The sequence below is a fragment of the Mesoplodon bidens genome (assembly GCF_964165515.1).
Source record: "Mesoplodon bidens genome assembly, chromosome: 5".
Taxonomy (NCBI): domain Eukaryota; kingdom Metazoa; phylum Chordata; class Mammalia; order Artiodactyla; family Ziphiidae; genus Mesoplodon; species Mesoplodon bidens.
In genome coordinates, this window is record NC_138161.1 from 2,738,192 (window position 1) to 2,755,563 (window position 17,372).

Below are 17,372 nucleotides of genomic sequence, written 5' to 3' on the forward strand. Positions count from 1 at the left end.
AGGCAGGCAGGACAGGAGCCAAGGACATAAGAGGTTGTGCTGGCCACCAGGCCCGGGGCTCTCTGAGGAAGACGCCAGGGCTGCCACGCACTGCGCTTCCACCGTAGGGGACCCCTCATCCTGTCTCATCTGAGGCGGCTGAGCTAACCGGGGGAGGAAGGATTTGAGAGGAAACGCAGTTAACACCTGGTCTCATGAGCAAGCCCTGGGGCAGCTGGGGGCAGCCTGCAGTCCCAGGCGCCCTGCGGTCAGCCATGCTTGGACTCCTAGCTTGGAGGGACCAGGGGCTAAACCAGAGGGAAGGCCAGACCCCAGGGAGCCATGCCAGCACCTCCCTGGGACCCCATGTCACTTGCCCCACCCTCCTGCAACCCTCGCGTCTCGCACCCCGCTCCCTCCCGGGATCCCCGCATCGCTCACCCCCAGCACGCCAAAGCGCTCACACATGGTCCACCCACAGAGGAAGTCGATTTCGAAGTTGTGGTTGAGGATGATGACCACATGCTCCTTCCCAAAGTGGTCCACTGTGGCCTGGTCGGTGAACAGGGTGCACTCCGTGCATGACCACCACTCCAGAAGCATGACCAGCTCTGAGGACACACAGGCAGGGACGTCGGTGAGGTGCAGACCACCGCACTCCGGGCCAGGCCCTCCCTACCTGCTCCCTGCTCCCTGACGTGGGCAGGCTTGTACGGTATCAGCCCGACTGGGATTTTCGGCTAGAAATGAGTTTTGATGGTTTATGTTTATGTTTAAAATTAAGTTTTCTAAAATTCTAATTATGCTTCTCTAGGCAGAAGTCAGGGGAGAAGTCAAATGAAAGCAGAAGAGATGGAGGAGGGAACCCATTTTAGGTGGATGTGTTTCTGACCAACATATCTAAAGGACTTAATTTAAAATATTTTTTCTTAAAAATCAGATCTTCGCTTTTCTTAAAAATCAAATATCCCATAGGATGGCATGGTGAGCAAAGCATTTGCTTATTAAGAGAATACACCATCAGCATTATATTATATTATTATCAACAACTACAAGTTATTGAATACCGACAGTATACCACGTGCTCTGCTATGTAAATTACATACGTTATGTCATCTACGTCTCAGGCGACTTGAGTTAGTGCTATTGTTATTCCCAAAGCACAGATAAAAAGTGGTGGAGTTCCAATCTCAGCCCAACACACTGAGCCCGGGGCTCTGTGGAAAGTTTCAGAGGAAGCTTAAAAACACAGAAATAGACAAATAAACTAGGGTGCTCATGGGGCTACACAGGGGTCCTCAGTTTATGTACGTGAAGCACTGCTACTTTTACCCACGTTACTCTTTACAGAGTTCAGGTGGATGCCTTTAGCGTCACGTCCGACTGCAGTTCTCACAGGTGCTGTGCACTGACGGGACGGCACACATTCCGTCCCCAGAAGAGCAGGAAGGGGAACCTGCAGGCCCACAGCCAGCCAACACCACACCCACCACGGCCAGGCGCCCGAGGACGGTGGCCTCAGACCAGGAAGCGTGGCTCCCAGGCTCAGGACGCCCACCAGACAGCCTGTCCTTTGTTTGCTGGACACCAAGCCATCGGTTTTCCGGAGACCGGCCCTTGGGGAGGGAGGCCAGGGAAGGCTGATGGGGCAGGACAGCCCAGCGTTTAGACAGTGGGCTGTGAGCCTGACTGCCTGGGCCTCGGTTTCCCCGTTGACAGGAGACAGTAGTGGCTTCCTCACAGGGCTCTGGGGGACTGGATGGGACTCGGCACGGGGCCTGGTTTCTCCTTCCACTTAAGTTTCTCCTCCCCACCAGCCCAGGTGGAAGTGGGGGACACACGGCTCCACCCCACGTGCTGGCGTCTTAACTTCCTTTTCTACACAAGGTGGGGACTGGACGGAAGGCCGACTCTCAAGGTAACACCTGAACACTCTTGAACCACAAACCGCGGTCCCTCCTACCCTCGGGGCAGTCAGAGGAGGGGTCATAAAGAGGTCAGCTCCAGGACATGCTCGCCATAAGCTTCATCAAGGGACCAGAGAGGGCTCTCAGGGGACACAGGCCAGGTCAACAGAGGCAAACTCCCCCCCTGGGATGAACCTGTTAGCCTGGCGACTTCCAGCCAGCATTCAAGGCACGAATAAAGACCCAAGGAATGGAAAGACAAGAGGCCCTGAACAGACATTCTCCAAAGATGATTTACAGACGGCCAGCAAGCACACGAGTAGGTGCTCGGGAAAGCGCAGGCCAAAGCCACGGCGAGGCAACCACGTCACACCCACCAGGACACTGGCATCCAACAGACAGACAATAAATAGCAAGTGCTGGTGAGGACAGGGTGCCTAGGACCCCTGACGCTGCTGGTGGGGATGTAAAAGGTGCAGCCACATTGGAAAACTATGTTCCAGACAGAGTAACCAGAGGACCCAGCGATTCCACCATTAGGTAGATGCCCAAGAGAAATGAGGACGGATGTCTGTGCCAAAACTTGAACCCGGATGTTCATGGCAGCGTTATTCACAAAGGCACAAAGGGGAAACAACCCAAATGTGCGTCAGCTGATGCATGAACAGACAGTGCATAGCCATACAGGGTGACGTCTTTCAGTGACGCGGGAACGTGGGCCTCACACGCACTACAGTGTGGACGAACCTTGGAAACACTGAGCTGTGAGTGAAAGGAGTCAGACACGACCACACACTGCATGGCTCCATTTGCATGAAACGTGCATAAGAGGCAAAGCCACCGAGACAGGAGGTAGAACAGTGACTGCCAGGGGCTGCGGAGGGGTCAGAATGGGGGGGGAGGGTGACCACTTCTTTACGGGGTGAAAATGTTCTACCATTAGACTGTGCTGATGGGCACGTGACTCTATGAATACACTAAAACCACCGGACTGCATGCTTTAAATGGGTGAATTTCACCCCCTGATAGCTGTTTAAGAATCACAAAGCAGAAGGAAACAGGGACTTTCCGGGTGCTCCAGCGGTTAAGACTCCACGCTCCCAATGCAGGGGGCCCAGCTTCGATCCCTGGTCGGGGAACTAGATCCCACATGCCGCACCTAAGACCCGGCACAGCCCGATAAATAAATATTAAAAGAAAAAAGAAATAAAGAGGCCCAAGGTTAGGCTGACCTGTCCATCTGGAAGCACAGGCAGCTGCTGGGGGCTTGCCGAACACCCCACCCAGGCGGCAGGGACCAGGGTTGAGACAGACCCACGTGCAGCTTGGCGATGGCCTGTTCCTGCTCCTTTCTCGATGACAGAGGCCTGGGCAAACCTCCATGTGTCAGCTGGTCAAGTAAGAGCCTGTGACTGAGACCGTTGCTTCTGAAGCAATTTGCTTGGGAACAAGGAAGGGTTTATTCATTATTGTAGTGAGGACATTTATTTTATTTATTTATTTTTGGCTGCATCGGGTCTTCGTTGCTGTGCACGGGCTTTCTCTAGTTGAGGCGAGCTGTGGCTTCTCTTGTCGCGGAGCACGGGCTCTAGGCGCACGGGCTTCAGTAGTTGTGGCTCACGGGCTCAGTAGTTGTGGCTCATGGGCTCTAGAGCGCAGGCCCAGTAGTTGTGACGCACGGGTTTAGTTGCTCCGAGGCATGTGGGATCTTCCCGGACCAGGGTTCGAACCCATGTCCCCTGCGTTGGCAGGCGGATTGCTAACCACTGCACCACGAGGGAAGCCTGTAGTGAGGACATTTAACTCGAGGCCTACCCTCCTCACAGATTCTGCGTGGACAGTACAGTACTGGTAACTGTGGGGCTCTAGAACTTACTCACTGTGCGTAACTGACGCTGCACACCCATCTGACAGCGCTCACCCCTTCCCCTCCCCCAGCCCCCGGCAGCCCCCGTTCTCTCCTCTGCTTCCTTGAGCTCGATTACGTCAGGCCCCTCATACAAGAAGGACAAGTGCAGTCTGTCCTTCTGTGACTGGCTCCTCCACGTCTTGTCCTCCAAGTTCACCCATGTTGTCACATATAGCAGGATTTCCTTTCTAAAGGCTGAGTAATATTCTCTTGTACGTATGGACCACATTTTGCCATCCGTTCGTCCGCTGATGGACACTGACGTTGTTTCCACATCTTGGCTATTGTGAACGATGCTGCAGTGAACACTGCGGTGTGGCCGACTCTTTGATGGGGAAATCCTGCGATGCTTTCTCACCACAAGTCTGAGAGGAATCAATACCGCCTCAACCCACTGACGTAAAAATCACCCGGCAGGGAGGGTGACGGCCTGGATGAGCTGCTCCGACCCGCGGGCCCCTCGTCCAAGGAGCAGGGACCTCAGCCGCCCTCTGGGGAGGATGCAGAGCCTGCGGGGGTTTCTCAGGACCCCAGAGAACCCGGCTCTCCCAGCCGTCCCCGTGTGTGACGGAGGAAGCCCTGGACGAAGCGAGTAGGGGTGCGAGTCTAAGACCCGCCCCCAGACACGGAATTTTCTAAAAAAGCTACCTTTCAAAGTCATTTCTTCACTTAGGCCTGACAACACATGCCTCACTCACGTGGACACTGACGCCGCATCTAAAGGCCCCTTGTTTCCAAGACTGCCTCCCAGGATGAGCTGCGAATCACGCTGCTGGACACCACAGCGCCGGCTCAGAGCTGCGACCCTGTGGCACCGTCTAGGCACGTGAGGACCACTGCATGGGACTGTGCGCTCATCCCTGGGCGGCCTGCACGGGTACACGGCCTCCTCGCTACACGGCGGGCTTCTGTGGGCGGGAGCTCCGGCCAGCAGCCAGGATGCAGAGGAGAAAGTGCGCACGGGGTGCCTTCCCCTGGCCGCACACCCTCCCCTGGCAGCACTTGGGACCTGGGCATTTCTGGTCCAGCGCGCGAGGTCTGGCCCAGGTGGGGCTGGTGAGCAGGAATGAACTGAAGACAACACAGGCAGCCCCTGCAGGCATCCTACCCCCCGTCCGGAGAGTGGGCCCAGCAGAGGGTTGCCTGCAGGAAAGCGGCGTGTCAAGGCAGCTCTGTTCCACCAGCTGCCAGCACGGCCTGGTGGGCTGCTCAGCCCATTTCCAGTCACATCGGTCTCTTGTAGATCATAGATCGTAGATCGTAGATCGCTACACATGCGGCCAGGGCTGACGCCGTGACTGTGCTCACGGTCAATTTGGAGAATACTTTGGATGAGGAATCGTTCTGTGATTTCCTTCATTCACACATGTGCTTGCCCTGACACACATGAGCAAGCCGTGCTCCGCACATTCCGACGAATGATTGTTTGAAAAATTCAAACCTGCCTACTAATAGTGATCGTTTACTGAGCAGTGTTGTATGCACACTCTATGCGCCAATTTAATCTTGATGGTCCAGCTGAGAGGCACCGCCTCTATTTCACAGCCGAGAAGGATTAGAGCCTTGGCTGAGGTCAGCAGGGAGCCAGGGCCCCAGCCAGGCTGTCTGGTTCCACATCTGTGCCCTTAACACAGCATGAAGACTCCTCGGGCCTGAGGACGACAGAGTCACCCTGGGCTCGGGAGGACAGCAAAAGACACCTGGCATCACAGAATGAACGCAGGGATGCTCGCAGAGTTGAAAATAAAACAGTGGTTCAGGGTCGTCTACACCAGGGGTCCCCAACCCCCGGGCCGCAAACCAGTACCGGTCCTCGGCCTGTTAGGACCCAGGCCACACAGCAGCAGGTGAGCGGCTGGCCCGCTAGCGAACCCCATCGCTTGCATTACCGCCCTCCGTGCGCGGAAGAACTGTCATCCACGAAACCGGTCTCTGGTGCCAAAAAGGTTGGGGACCGCTGGTCTACACATTTGTGTGACTCTCACTCACCCCACATGCCCACGGAATCGGGGAAAGGTTTCACCAGCTCAAATCCGGGAAGGACTCCTGCTCGTGTATTTAAGAAACAAACAAGTGGAGAAGCTCCCCAAATTCACCGGGTCCTGGGGGAAACTCTCACAGAATGTGGATTCAGTGGGCACCTGTGTTCCTTCCAAATATTGGGGGATTTTACATAAATCTTAACTCCTACCTTGAGTTTTCTTATTTTTATGCTTTTTTATACTTTCTTGCCTTAAAAGATGAATTTGTCTTTGCTTTTTTAATCCATCTTTTTCAAATAGTTTAGAAGTTATGTTTGATTTCTGTTTTCCACCCTACACTTAGTTAACAAAGTCTTAAGGAAAGATCTCTGCTGCCTTCCTGACAAATACAGGAATGACGGAGCCCTAACTTTGGTCCCCACTCCTGACTGACAGACTGCCTGCTGCTGGTCCTGTCTGCTCTCAGCCACGCGGGTTGGGGCATCGTTATTATTTTATAGGACTGTTTAGATCTACCTGCTTACCAATTTCTCAGTCTTTCTGGTAACTCATACCCTACTTTTTTTGATGGCTTTTGTTCTTACTGAAGAATATTCTTTAAAAAAATTTCAGGTGATGATATACTCACTTTTTGTTCCCCTCAGGCTGTTTTATCTCATTCTCATTCCTCAAAGGTCACTTTGCTGGAGGTAGAGTTCTAGGCCGAGGCTAGAGACAGCCCACTGCCTCTGGCTCTGATTACATACGTTCTGCCGAGTCAGCTGGGCGTCTGTCAATCTTTGTAGGTGTTCTAGATTTCTTTTCTGGGCGTTTTTTTTTTTTTTGCGGTACGCGGGCCTCTCACTGCTGTGGCCTCTCCCGTTGCGGAGCACAGGCTCCGGACACGCAGGCTCAGCGGCCATGGCTCACGGACCCAGCCGCTCCGCGGCATGTGGGATCTTCCCGGACTGGGGCACGAACCCGCATCCCCTGCATCGGCAGGCGGACTCTCAACCACTGCGCCACCAGGGAAGCCCCTTCTGGGCGTTTTTAAGATTTTCTTTTTGTCTCTGGTGGCTTGTGAGTTCTCTGTGATGGGTCTAAGTGTGAACTTCTGCTTATATACCCTGCTTCGTATACATCTGCTTCCTAGAGCTGCAGAATCTTGTTTTTCATCCGTTCGGGAAAATTCTCAGCCATCATTTCCTCCAGTGGTGCTTCTGCTTCCTCTTTCCTCGGGTGCAGGAGCCCAAGACCTGTTTCATAGACTTTCACTCTCCCCTTACATCTTTTAACTCCTATTTTATATTTTTCATCTTGTCTTTCTACTGCAATCAGGATGATTTCTTCATAGTAATGTCCAGTTCACTCACTCTCTCATTAGCTGTATCTAATCTGATGTAACATTCATTCACTAAGCTTTTACTTTTGAAAAATATTATAATTACAATTTTTATTCATAGAAATTCTGTTTGTGTTTTTTTTTCCAATCTGGTGACTTTGGGTAGTCTTTTGTCTAAATCTGTTGTTTTGTGTTTGTTGTTCTTTGACTCTGAGCTCATATATGATTTGTTTCAATCTGTGTGATTCTTCAGGCCTGAATCAGAGACACTCCCCTGAGAGCACATTTCCATTTGCCTCTGCTGACCCCATGGGCACTGCTAACCTGCTCACTTCAGCGAATCCTCAGGATCCTGGTTTAGACTCAGCCCCTCTCCTGCAGCTGCTAAGGCGAGGGCCCCTGGGAAGCAGTGCCGACACCCCATCTTAGTGCCCTCTTCTGTGAGGGGGCGGGGGCGAGGCTGAGGGATTTCCTTTACTTACTATGAACACAGCAGTGCATTAAAAAGCCGGCTTTATCCAGAGTTTGGCTGTTTTGTAGTGTTTTAACTTCAGAATACTGCCGGAGGTGGAGTCTATGATTTTCATCTAGTTGGCATTTGCCCTTTAGGTATGTACTCATCTCCCACGGCGATACTCGTAAATAACTCACCTGTATGTCCTATATGATAGGATTTCTAATTCTCCTTCTCACACACACACAAAGGTGGCCTTTTATTTAGGAAAAGACCACCTGGGAACTGAAACTATTGCAGTTTATGCTATTTATTTATTGCAATTTAGACTATTTATGGCTGGAAGCACAGGCGGGGCTGCTGCGCCTTGCGGGGGGGTGCACACACCTGGGGGTGGACACTCCCATGGCAGCGCTGCCGTCTTCCTGCTCCTGCACTGAGAGGGGTCACAGGGACAGGCACACAGACTCACCACTTCCCATAGGAAGTAACGTGTATTATTTTCTCTTCATTGTAAAAGAAACGTGTTCTCATGCTAAGAAGTGTAAACAGTACACAGTATGAAATAAACATAAGAGTCCCCGCCTTCCTTCACTCCGGGGGTAGTTACGTTTTCTGTTCACCCTTCAGCTTTCTCTAAGCAGGGGTGGCCACACACAAGTGCAGACACGTCACACACGTCTTTTAAAAGTAAATAAATGCAAAGCACCCTCTGTGCTTTGTTTTATAGCTTCCGTTTTCACTTTAAAATGTTTCTTGAACTTGGTTCTCTATCAGGACAGAGAGATTCTCCCTATTGTTCTCAGTGGCCGTGTGGGGTTCCATCCAGTGGACACGCCACAGTTAGCTTCCATTAATGGGCATTTAGGCTGCTCATTTTTATATTAGTCTTGTGTTACTATAAAAGTGGTAACATGAGGATATCTGCACACATATGTACTGTTGCAGATATCTTTCTAGGTTACATTCTTACTTGGTGGACTATTTAGGTCAAAAAATAGAACCGTTTAAGTTGTCCATCGCTACCGGCAAACTGCCGTCCAAAGATGTGCCCCATGACCCCAACCTGCAGGGCAAGCGGCCCCCCAGGCCCCCTGTCAGCAGCTTCTAAGTCTCTGTCCAGCTGATGGGTGAAGACAGATTCTGTTCGTACAAATGCACACACATCACAAGGGTGTTATCGGTAACACCTGTACATGCCTAAACACATACATTTAATTAAGAGACGGGTGAGAGTCCTTGCCTTTCACAGAGAGATACCGCAACATTTACACGTGATGACAGCCCCCCCCGAGGGTAGCTTCACTGTATTCTGGTGCTAGGGTGACTGGGGATCTGGTGACCCAAGACTGGCCACGTATCGGCGGCAGCTGTTAGGGCTTGGTCATGGTGAATTGACTTTATCATTGCTCGTTTTCAAATATCCAGAGTACCGTGTGAGACCACGTGGAACTGCCACCTCTGTGGGTCCAGAGGCTCAGGGGTTGGGACGTCATGTGGTTCAGCCCAGTGAAGAGCTCGGGCCAAACCCCGCCCCCCCCACATCTACTGGCCAGGAGCAGCCCCCAGTTCCTACCGGGGGAGCAAGAGCCAGCCCACTGCGTCCTGTCTCACCACCACAGGCGTTCCCCCCCAGGGGCCCTGCACTGGATTGTCTGGGATCATCCAGCAGGAAGGTCGCTGTCCCGACGGCCCGTGGCCCCCCGATCCCCGCCGTGCACATGCGGGGGTTACTCACGGCTCCAGAGCGAGTATGCAAGGCGGCAGTTCAGCCGGCGGTACAGCTGCTTGTTCACGGGCCAGAGGACTAGTGTGCAGAGCTGGATGGAGTTGATGATCAGCCCGCTCACCACGAAGACGAAGCCGATGAGGAGGTGCACGACGAACTGGGTCTTCAGGAAGGCAAGCAGGCCCATGGCCACAGCTCAGTAGCGAGTGCAGGGCCCTTCACTGAGAACGGCCGTCCTGCAAAGACGGGGCAGGCAGTCACGTGGGGCGCCAGGGACCCCAGGGGTGAGGGGCTTCGGGCGGAGGAGGGGTCCACGGTGCTCACGCCAGAACGCAGATCTGCAGCTACCCACCACGGCGTCCTCAGGACCTTGCCTCCCGAGAGCTACGTACGTACGGGGTGGACGGGGGAGCTGATACATCATGCACACAGGCATCACCCACAACATACACACACACACATTACATACACACCACACAACGTATACACACATGCATAAAAGAAAGGAAGAAAGACAAGACTAGAAGAAATGCACACAAATATTAATAGTGAGTATCTCTAGGTAAAGGCATGATGGGTAATTTTTCTTTTCTTTTTTTAGCATCTTACTTAAAAGATCAAAACTGCACACTCAATCTCTATAAAAACATTTCAACTACTGTCTTTTAACTCCCAAGCTGCTGTACCCTTTTTTAGCTGAAAGGCTTTTGTTTTGGTTTCTAACGCAGAAGCGGTGACCCCCCGGGACTCAGCCAGCTTCTCCCGCTTCCCTTCAACACTGGTTTCTTGGTTTCAAAGATGAAGCCAGAGGCTCGCATTTCATGGCTGTACTGCTCCGCAAGCTGCCCTGGAATCTCGTGTGGACAGAAACAAGCAGACGGCTGTGACGGAGCCCTGGCACTTTCAGAGCCGGCCACGTCACAGCCTGGTGGCTGCCTGCCTCGACCGCGGCTGGGTCCTCCAGAGACATGCCCCGCGCTCTCTGGGATGCGGGTGGAGTGGGCTCCAGAGGCCTCCAGGGTGGCCCCGCTGGGCACACTGGGGCACAAGGGCCTGGCTGCTGTGCCAGACATGAGGCCATGTGACTCCAGAGGATGCCCTCCGTCCGCCCTTGGCCCCCGAGTGGCTGCCAGCAGCCACGTGGGGAGGATGCTCGGGAGGACAGGGAAGGAGCCGAAGCCTGGCGCCAGGTGTGGGAGTCCCCAGGGGAGCCGGCCCCCCAGGCCCGGGCAGGCCTTCTGATGCCCGCAGCCCCCGAGAGGCCCCAGCCCCCCGCCTTCGTGTCCAAAGCTTTGATCCCGAGAGGCCCCGAGAGGACGCACGTGCGGCGCTGCACACACTCCCTGCCACCGCCTCCTAAACTCGCACGAACCCCGGGGGACGCCGTCACTGCCCCTACGTGACGGGAGAGCAAAGGAAAGCGCAGAGGCTTTGTGACTTGTTCAGGGCCACACAGCACAAAGCAGGAGGGCCGGACTCTAGTCCCAGCAGGGAGACCCGCATCTGTGCCCCCGTGGGCGGGGACCCCTCTGTAACGCACAGACTCACACATCAGCGAGGCCAGGCCTGAGGCCAGCTGCCTTCTGGGACCAGAGATAACGGCTTTGACCAGACCTGACGCTGCCACTCAGCATCTGGACCGGCACCTGCCACCCGGCAGGCTCCCTGCACCCCCGGCCCCAGGAGACCAGGCTGTTCCCCAACCCGCCATCCTGGGTCAGGCACAATAACCATGTGGGCCACAATAACCAGGGTCCCCAAAAGCCAGCTCAAAGATTGGCCCATCAGCTGTGATGCTGTTAAAAGCAGGTTCCCCAGGTCCGTGCCAGACCTGCTGGAGAATCAGTGTCACAGAGGTATCACTCACACATGCGCAGTGTGAGGGCACCTGTCAGACTGCTGCTCGATCAAGACAAAGCAGCTCCATCACCCCCAGTCCACGCCCCCCCAGCCCCTGGCAGCCCCTCTGGGCTTTCTAACACTGGATCAATCTTCCTTTGCTAGAGGTTCACATAAAGAGGACCGCATGGGATCTGCCCACGGGCCCTGCCTGGCTGTGGTCCAGCCTCAGGTGACAGGGCGGTCTCCAGTCTGTCTGCTCACCTGTTCACCTGCCGACGGCAGCAGGTGTGCAGCCTCTGGCCCCGCACTTTCCCCAGCGAGCCTCTGTGCGGACACAGGCCTTCACTCGGGAATCTGTTTAACAAGCGCCAGTCCCTGGTCCATCTCCTGAACCTCTGGTCGAGGAAGTCCACCCCCAGAGGCCCCAGAGAGCTGCACCCCCACCTGGAACGGCCCTCCAGCCCCGCCTGGAGGTGAGCCCGGCTGGGGCTCCCGGCTGCAGTCGGCTGTCCTCCCTGGTGGTCAGTCTGTCCCCAATGCCCAGATGCGGGTCTGGTGTCCTCGCTCCCTGTGGGCCAGACCCCGTCCTAAGGCACGTCAGCAGCTGCAGTCCCGGCCCCTCCCCCCTGCCCCCGCCACGAGAGCACCCAGTGCCCACCATCTGCTTGGACAGCGCTGCCTCTCGGCCTACCACCTCTGACCCAGCTGGGCCTGACAGTCTAGATAACACGTCAGGCACACGTGCTAACTTGGAGGACCTTCAATGACGGTGCGGGGGGCTGACCCCGCAGAAGACACCCTGCTCCCCACTCAGCCCACACCCTCCCCGGCTCTCCCCCAAGGCCTGCACACTGGCAAGCAGGAAAGCATCGACTCGGCAGCCCCCCAGGAGCACTGGCTGTGCAGCCCTTGAAAACATTAAAATATATATATACATAAATTATATATATATATACATATCATCAGACAATTCTAAGTTGATTTCCACATTTTTAAACCCAAGTTTAAATATGCAAGGGGCATAAATTCTGTCATACTGTGAACTTTTACTTTTAAACATACAGATCTTCCTTAACTTACAGTGGAATTACATCCCAATAAACCCATCATAAGTTGAAAATTATCTTGTTAAGTTGAAATATATTTAATACACCTAACTTCCCAAACATCAAAGCTGAGCCTTGCCCACCTTCAATGTGCTCGGTGTACACGCACATTATCCTACAGTTGGGTAAAATCATCTGACACAAAGCCTATTGTATAGTAAAGTGAATATCCCCATAACTGATGGAATGCTGTACTGACAGTGAAAACCAGAGCGGCTCTCTGCGTCCCGCATGGTCGTCAGTGTACCGGTTGCTCACCCGCGTGACGGCGGGGCTGGCGGGGCTGCAGCCACCTCTGCCCAGCATCGGAGGGAGCATCCGACCGCATGCTGCCAGCCTGGGAGAAGGTGAAAATGCACAATTCGAGGGCTTCCCTGGTGGCGCAGTGGTTGAGAGTCCGCCTGCCGATGCAGGGGACACGGGTTCGTGCCCCGGTCCGGGAAGATCCCACATGCCGCGGAGCGGCTGGGCCCGTGAGCCATGGCCGCTGAGCCTGCGTGTCCGGAGCCTGTGCTCCACGACGGGAGAGGCCACAACAGTGACAGGCCCGCGTACCACACACACACACAAAAATTCACAATTCGAAGTATGGTTTTCACTGAATGTGTATCATAAAGTCAAAAAACCATAATTTGAATCATCATAAGTCAGGGACTTTGTACTTTTAAATGTAGAAAATGGGCTCTAAATGCCACAGTGATTTGATAGCCACATCACCATCCATTTTCAAAATACATGAAAGCAAGCTTTTCTTTAAAAGTCAGGAAATTCATTCCCTTTTCTCTTTGAATTTGTATTTCCATTGTACGTCCTCTACAGGATCTCATTGTAATACAATTTATTATGATGGAGAGTCTTTTACCAATCATCTTAACCTAACATTATGTAACAAAAATATGTATGAATATTTAATGTTTACATTTCTTGTGCATAGGCTAAATTTAAGTTTAAAAACTTCTTCTGGAATATTTGATGAAAATCCACTCCTAAGCAGTTCAGCCTATATCACCTCAGAATCCGGGCATTTGGTTGACCCAACGCCATGATCACATCTGAGAAATTTATCACTGACGTGAGCATATTACTGAATATCCTATCTGTGGTCCCCAAAATGGCCTGTGTCACTTCTTTCCATCCAGGCCCCGGTCGAGGGCCAGTGTGGCGTTCGATCGCACGCCCCTGTTCTCCTCTGACCTATAACACACTCATGCTCCCACCCACTGGAAGAGCTCGGGACAGCTGTCCTGTAGATACCCCGCAGTCTGGCTCTGCGTCATTGAGACTAATTCACGCTCAGGATGACGCTGGAGGCTCCCGGCTGCAAGGGGCACTGCCCCCTGTCCCCTTCCTGCCACAGCTTGGTGAAGGCAGCGCCCCTAGGTGTCTGAAGGCAAAAGTTCAGCCTGCTGGGCTCACCGCCCCCATCTGATGGGAGACGTTTGAGTTGATATCCACCCCCAACCGCCTCTGACCCCAGTTTCCGTCAAGGCCCCCTCCCGCCTAACTCTCACATCCTGAGCGCTAAGTGGGCAGAGCTTGTTCTGACCCGTAACCACTGCCCTGTAATGGGTGCTGTAGGGACCACCCCTGCCTGTGTGAGGCACTTAACCTCACGACACAGATGAGATGCTTCAAAACTGCAGCAACACGCAGCTCTTCCACTGACGTTGGTGTAAGCTTTTAGAAGACACGTGATACGTCCTAGAATAAAAGAACCCATCTAAGGTAGAAATTATGAGGCATAATTGGTATCCATCCATCCCCCGACACCCCCAAGGTAACCGCCATTTTCCCATAAAGTTTTGTTTTAAAATAAAAGACATTGGCCCCTTTTCATTAATACTCAGATGCTGTTGCTGAACTGGCCAGGAAACCTGAGCCCAAGTCCCATCGTTAGGTAAGAGTTTAGGTTGTTCCAGAAGCCTGGCACCTGCACAGCCTGGTCCTAAGGGTATTGTGGCCCCGTACAAGCTGCCAGGACCCCACCTTCTCGGGGCAGGGGATGAGGTGCACTCACCCTCCCCAAAGGGGAGACAGAGGGTGGCACTGCCACTTGGGGACAAGGGGCACAGAACAGAGGCCGGCCGGGGGAAGGGGAGGGGCCGGGCACTCGGCAGAGCCATGCTGCCCACAGTTCCAGGGCGGGTGAGTAAGGCTCCCAGAGCTGCAACACGACACGCGTCCCCTGAGAGACACCGACCGGGGCCTCTCGGGAGCTGCCAGAGCTCCGGTGGGGCAGGAAGGGCCGGGAGCCAGACCAGACCCTCCTCCCAGCTCCAGCACTGCCCCCTCCCCCTGCCCCAGAAGCAGGACCCTCGTGGATCTGACACTGTCCCTCCAGGGCTTTTGCTGCTAGTTCCGAGCCAGTTCCCGTGGCCGCGTTGCTCGGGGCTCAGGGTGGTGAAGGGGAGACCTGGGAGCCACGAGCGCCTGGACCACCTCCCCACTATCCCGCCAGGGTCCCGGCCCGCTGCTGGGCTCTGCCGCCGCCACTGCCAGCCCCGACCTCGGCACCTCTTGTTACGAGTGAATTGTGTCCCCTCACAAGGGTATGTTGGGGTCCTACTGCCAGCACCCCAGCATGTGGCTGTGTTTGGAAATACGGTCTCAACAAAGGAAATCAAGTTAAACGGGGGCACTAGGGTGCGCCCTAATCCAATCGGACTGGCAGCCTTATAAGAAGAGATTAGGACACAGACGTGCACAGTGATGGCCACGCGAGGACACGGGTGGAGGCGGTCTCTACACACAGCTGCTTCCTTCACAGCCTCCGACACCCTGGCCTCGGCCTTCCAGCCTCCAGGACAGGGAGAATCGGTGTCTGTTGTTTAAGCCCGCAGCCTGCGGTGTGTGTCAGGGCCCCAGAGCAGAGGAACACAGCTCTTAGAAGTATGCAGGCCTTGTTTCCAGATCCTGTAATTCTATACGTGCACAGGCCCCTTCCCACGTCCTGCTGCCCAGGAGGCCCGGGGTCTGCCGGGGACCCTGGCCCAGCCTCACCCTGCTCACGTCCCCTGCACCTGCCTCAGGGCCCACCCCCAGATGCCCATAGGACCGGCACTGGTCCCTTTGTCCCTCTTCCTCAAGAACTAGCCCGTCAGATGGTATGGTCTTCAGATCTCCTTACCAGGCACACCCCCATCTTTCCAACGAAGCCTTTCCACAGAAACCAAAGCTGTAGTCGAGGGCCCGTCAGGGTGCTTCCTCGCTCCACGCAGGGAAGGTGAACGGCTCTCTCTGAACGTGGAAGACCGCTATTCCATTTACACACAGGGCCCACGTCCATCCCTCCAGCCTCTGCCAACTCGGTCTAATCTTACAGCTGGGGGAGCAGCGCCCGATCGGAAACTGCACCCCCAGCCTGAAACATCCAGGGCTCTGGCTCTCCACTGGGGCAGAAGCTGGCCAGCTCTGGGGGACGCCACTTCAGCTGACCTGCTGCCCTGTTCCTGAGATCCAGGGAGAAGGCATCGCCGCTGACAACCACTCTGGGCCAGCTACCTCTTGGAGCTGAGGTCAAAGCCTGGCAGCCTCACCCTGCCCTGTGGGGGCAGCCTCTCGTGAGCGGGTCTGACCTTGAGCACAGTGGCTGGTGAAGGGAGAAGACATTAAACATGCCAAAAGTGCCTCGTTTTTTTTTTTGCAGTATGTGGGCCTCTCACTGCTGTGGCCTCTCCCGTTGCAGAGCACAGGCTCCGGACGCGCAGGCTCAGCGGCCATGGCTCACGGGCCCAGATGCTCCGCGGCATGTGGGATCCTCCCGGACCGGGGCACGAACCCACATCCCCTGCATCGGCAGGCGGACTCTCAACCACTGCACCACCAGGGAAGCCCAAAAGTGCCTCGTTTTTGATGTTCTAGATAGGAAGTCTGGATTATAGGATTAAAAGAACGGTTTAGTTATATGTGATCCAAATTCAAAGTCTATAATGAAGGAGAACCAAGGCTGTTACCTTCCCTTCTTCCTTCCTTTGTCCCATCCACCCACCCACCCACCCATCCCTCCACCCATCTACCCATCTACCCATCCATCCACCCATCTACTCATCCATCCACCCACCCATCTACTCATCCATCCACCCACCCATCCACCCATCCATCCACCCATCCACCCATCCATCCCTCCACCCATCTACCCATCTACCCATCCATCCACCCACCCACCCATCCATCCACCCATCCACCCATCCATCCATCCACCCACCCACCCATCCATCTGTCCCATATCTGAGTGCCTATATGTGCAGTGAGCAGAGCAGACGTGGTCTGCTATGGGGCAGCAGAACAGAAAGGCCACGCTGGCTGGCTGCACGGGGGGCAAACTGCATGGGGGGCAAACTGCATGGGGGGCAAACTGCATGGGGGCAAGCCCTAGGTTTTTGTTTTGCGTGTGAATAGTTCTGTGGTTTCCGAGTCAGGAAACACTGGAGAAAAGGTCTATGAACAAGACTGACTATTGGAAACAAAGGACAGTAGAGAGAGAACCTTATCTCTAATAGTTTTAAAGTATCTTAAGATAATTTAGGTGGCAACGTCTGCTGTTCAGAACATAGCCAAGAATGGGAATAAACCCCCATCGCTTTCTGAGCAGCCAGTCTGGGTATCAGGGACGCAGACACGTCACCCACGGGGACTCCTCAGCTCCTAGAAGGGCTCCTCCTCACTCCTGCTGGCAACACAGCTGGGACCTGTGGGACTGGGTGGTCTCCTGGCCCACAGCCGAGCCGAAGTGCCAGATGAGAAAAGAGGGGGCGGCAGGCGCTGGAGGCAGGCATCCTGCTGACGGCAGCACGAGGGCAGAGGCAAGCCCGCGACCGGACACAGCACCACCTGGAGGGCATCCGGGGCTGGGGCAGCTCGCAGACCCAGCGGCCCCATGATGACATCACAAATGAGAACATAATGCAGCAACTGTTGTCCGCCCTGACCGCGCCCCCGCGCCAGGGGGGCTGCGCCACTCACCGCGGCACTGATGGTGCCGAGGGGCAGAGAAGGATTTTCATGAGTCTAACGAAAATTTTAGATGAGACCAACACAATCCTGTTTTTGAGGTTTAAAGGGGCTGGCTTCAGTTCTCGGGTAAATTCACTTACAGGGACCACCTTGTCTTTCAATAAGGCTGCAAAATATGACATTTCTTTGC

The 17,372-nt window shown here is 54.5% G+C and overlaps 1 protein-coding gene across 3 annotated transcripts in view; it reads right to left on the minus strand.

The window, feature by feature from the left end:
- Positions 1–17,372, minus strand: part of AGPAT3 (1-acylglycerol-3-phosphate O-acyltransferase 3) — a 91,252-nt gene that overhangs the window by 13,504 nt on the left and 60,376 nt on the right. For all 3 annotated transcript variants that reach the window (XM_081234750.1, XM_081234748.1, XM_081234749.1), the window contains 2 exons: positions 9,291–9,517; positions 421–590 (listed from right to left, as the gene is read on the minus strand). In XM_081234750.1, coding sequence (XP_081090876.1) covers positions 421–590; positions 9,291–9,468 — 348 coding nt within the window. In that variant the 5' untranslated portion in view covers positions 9,469–9,517. The remainder of the gene's footprint in view (positions 1–420; positions 591–9,290; positions 9,518–17,372) is intronic.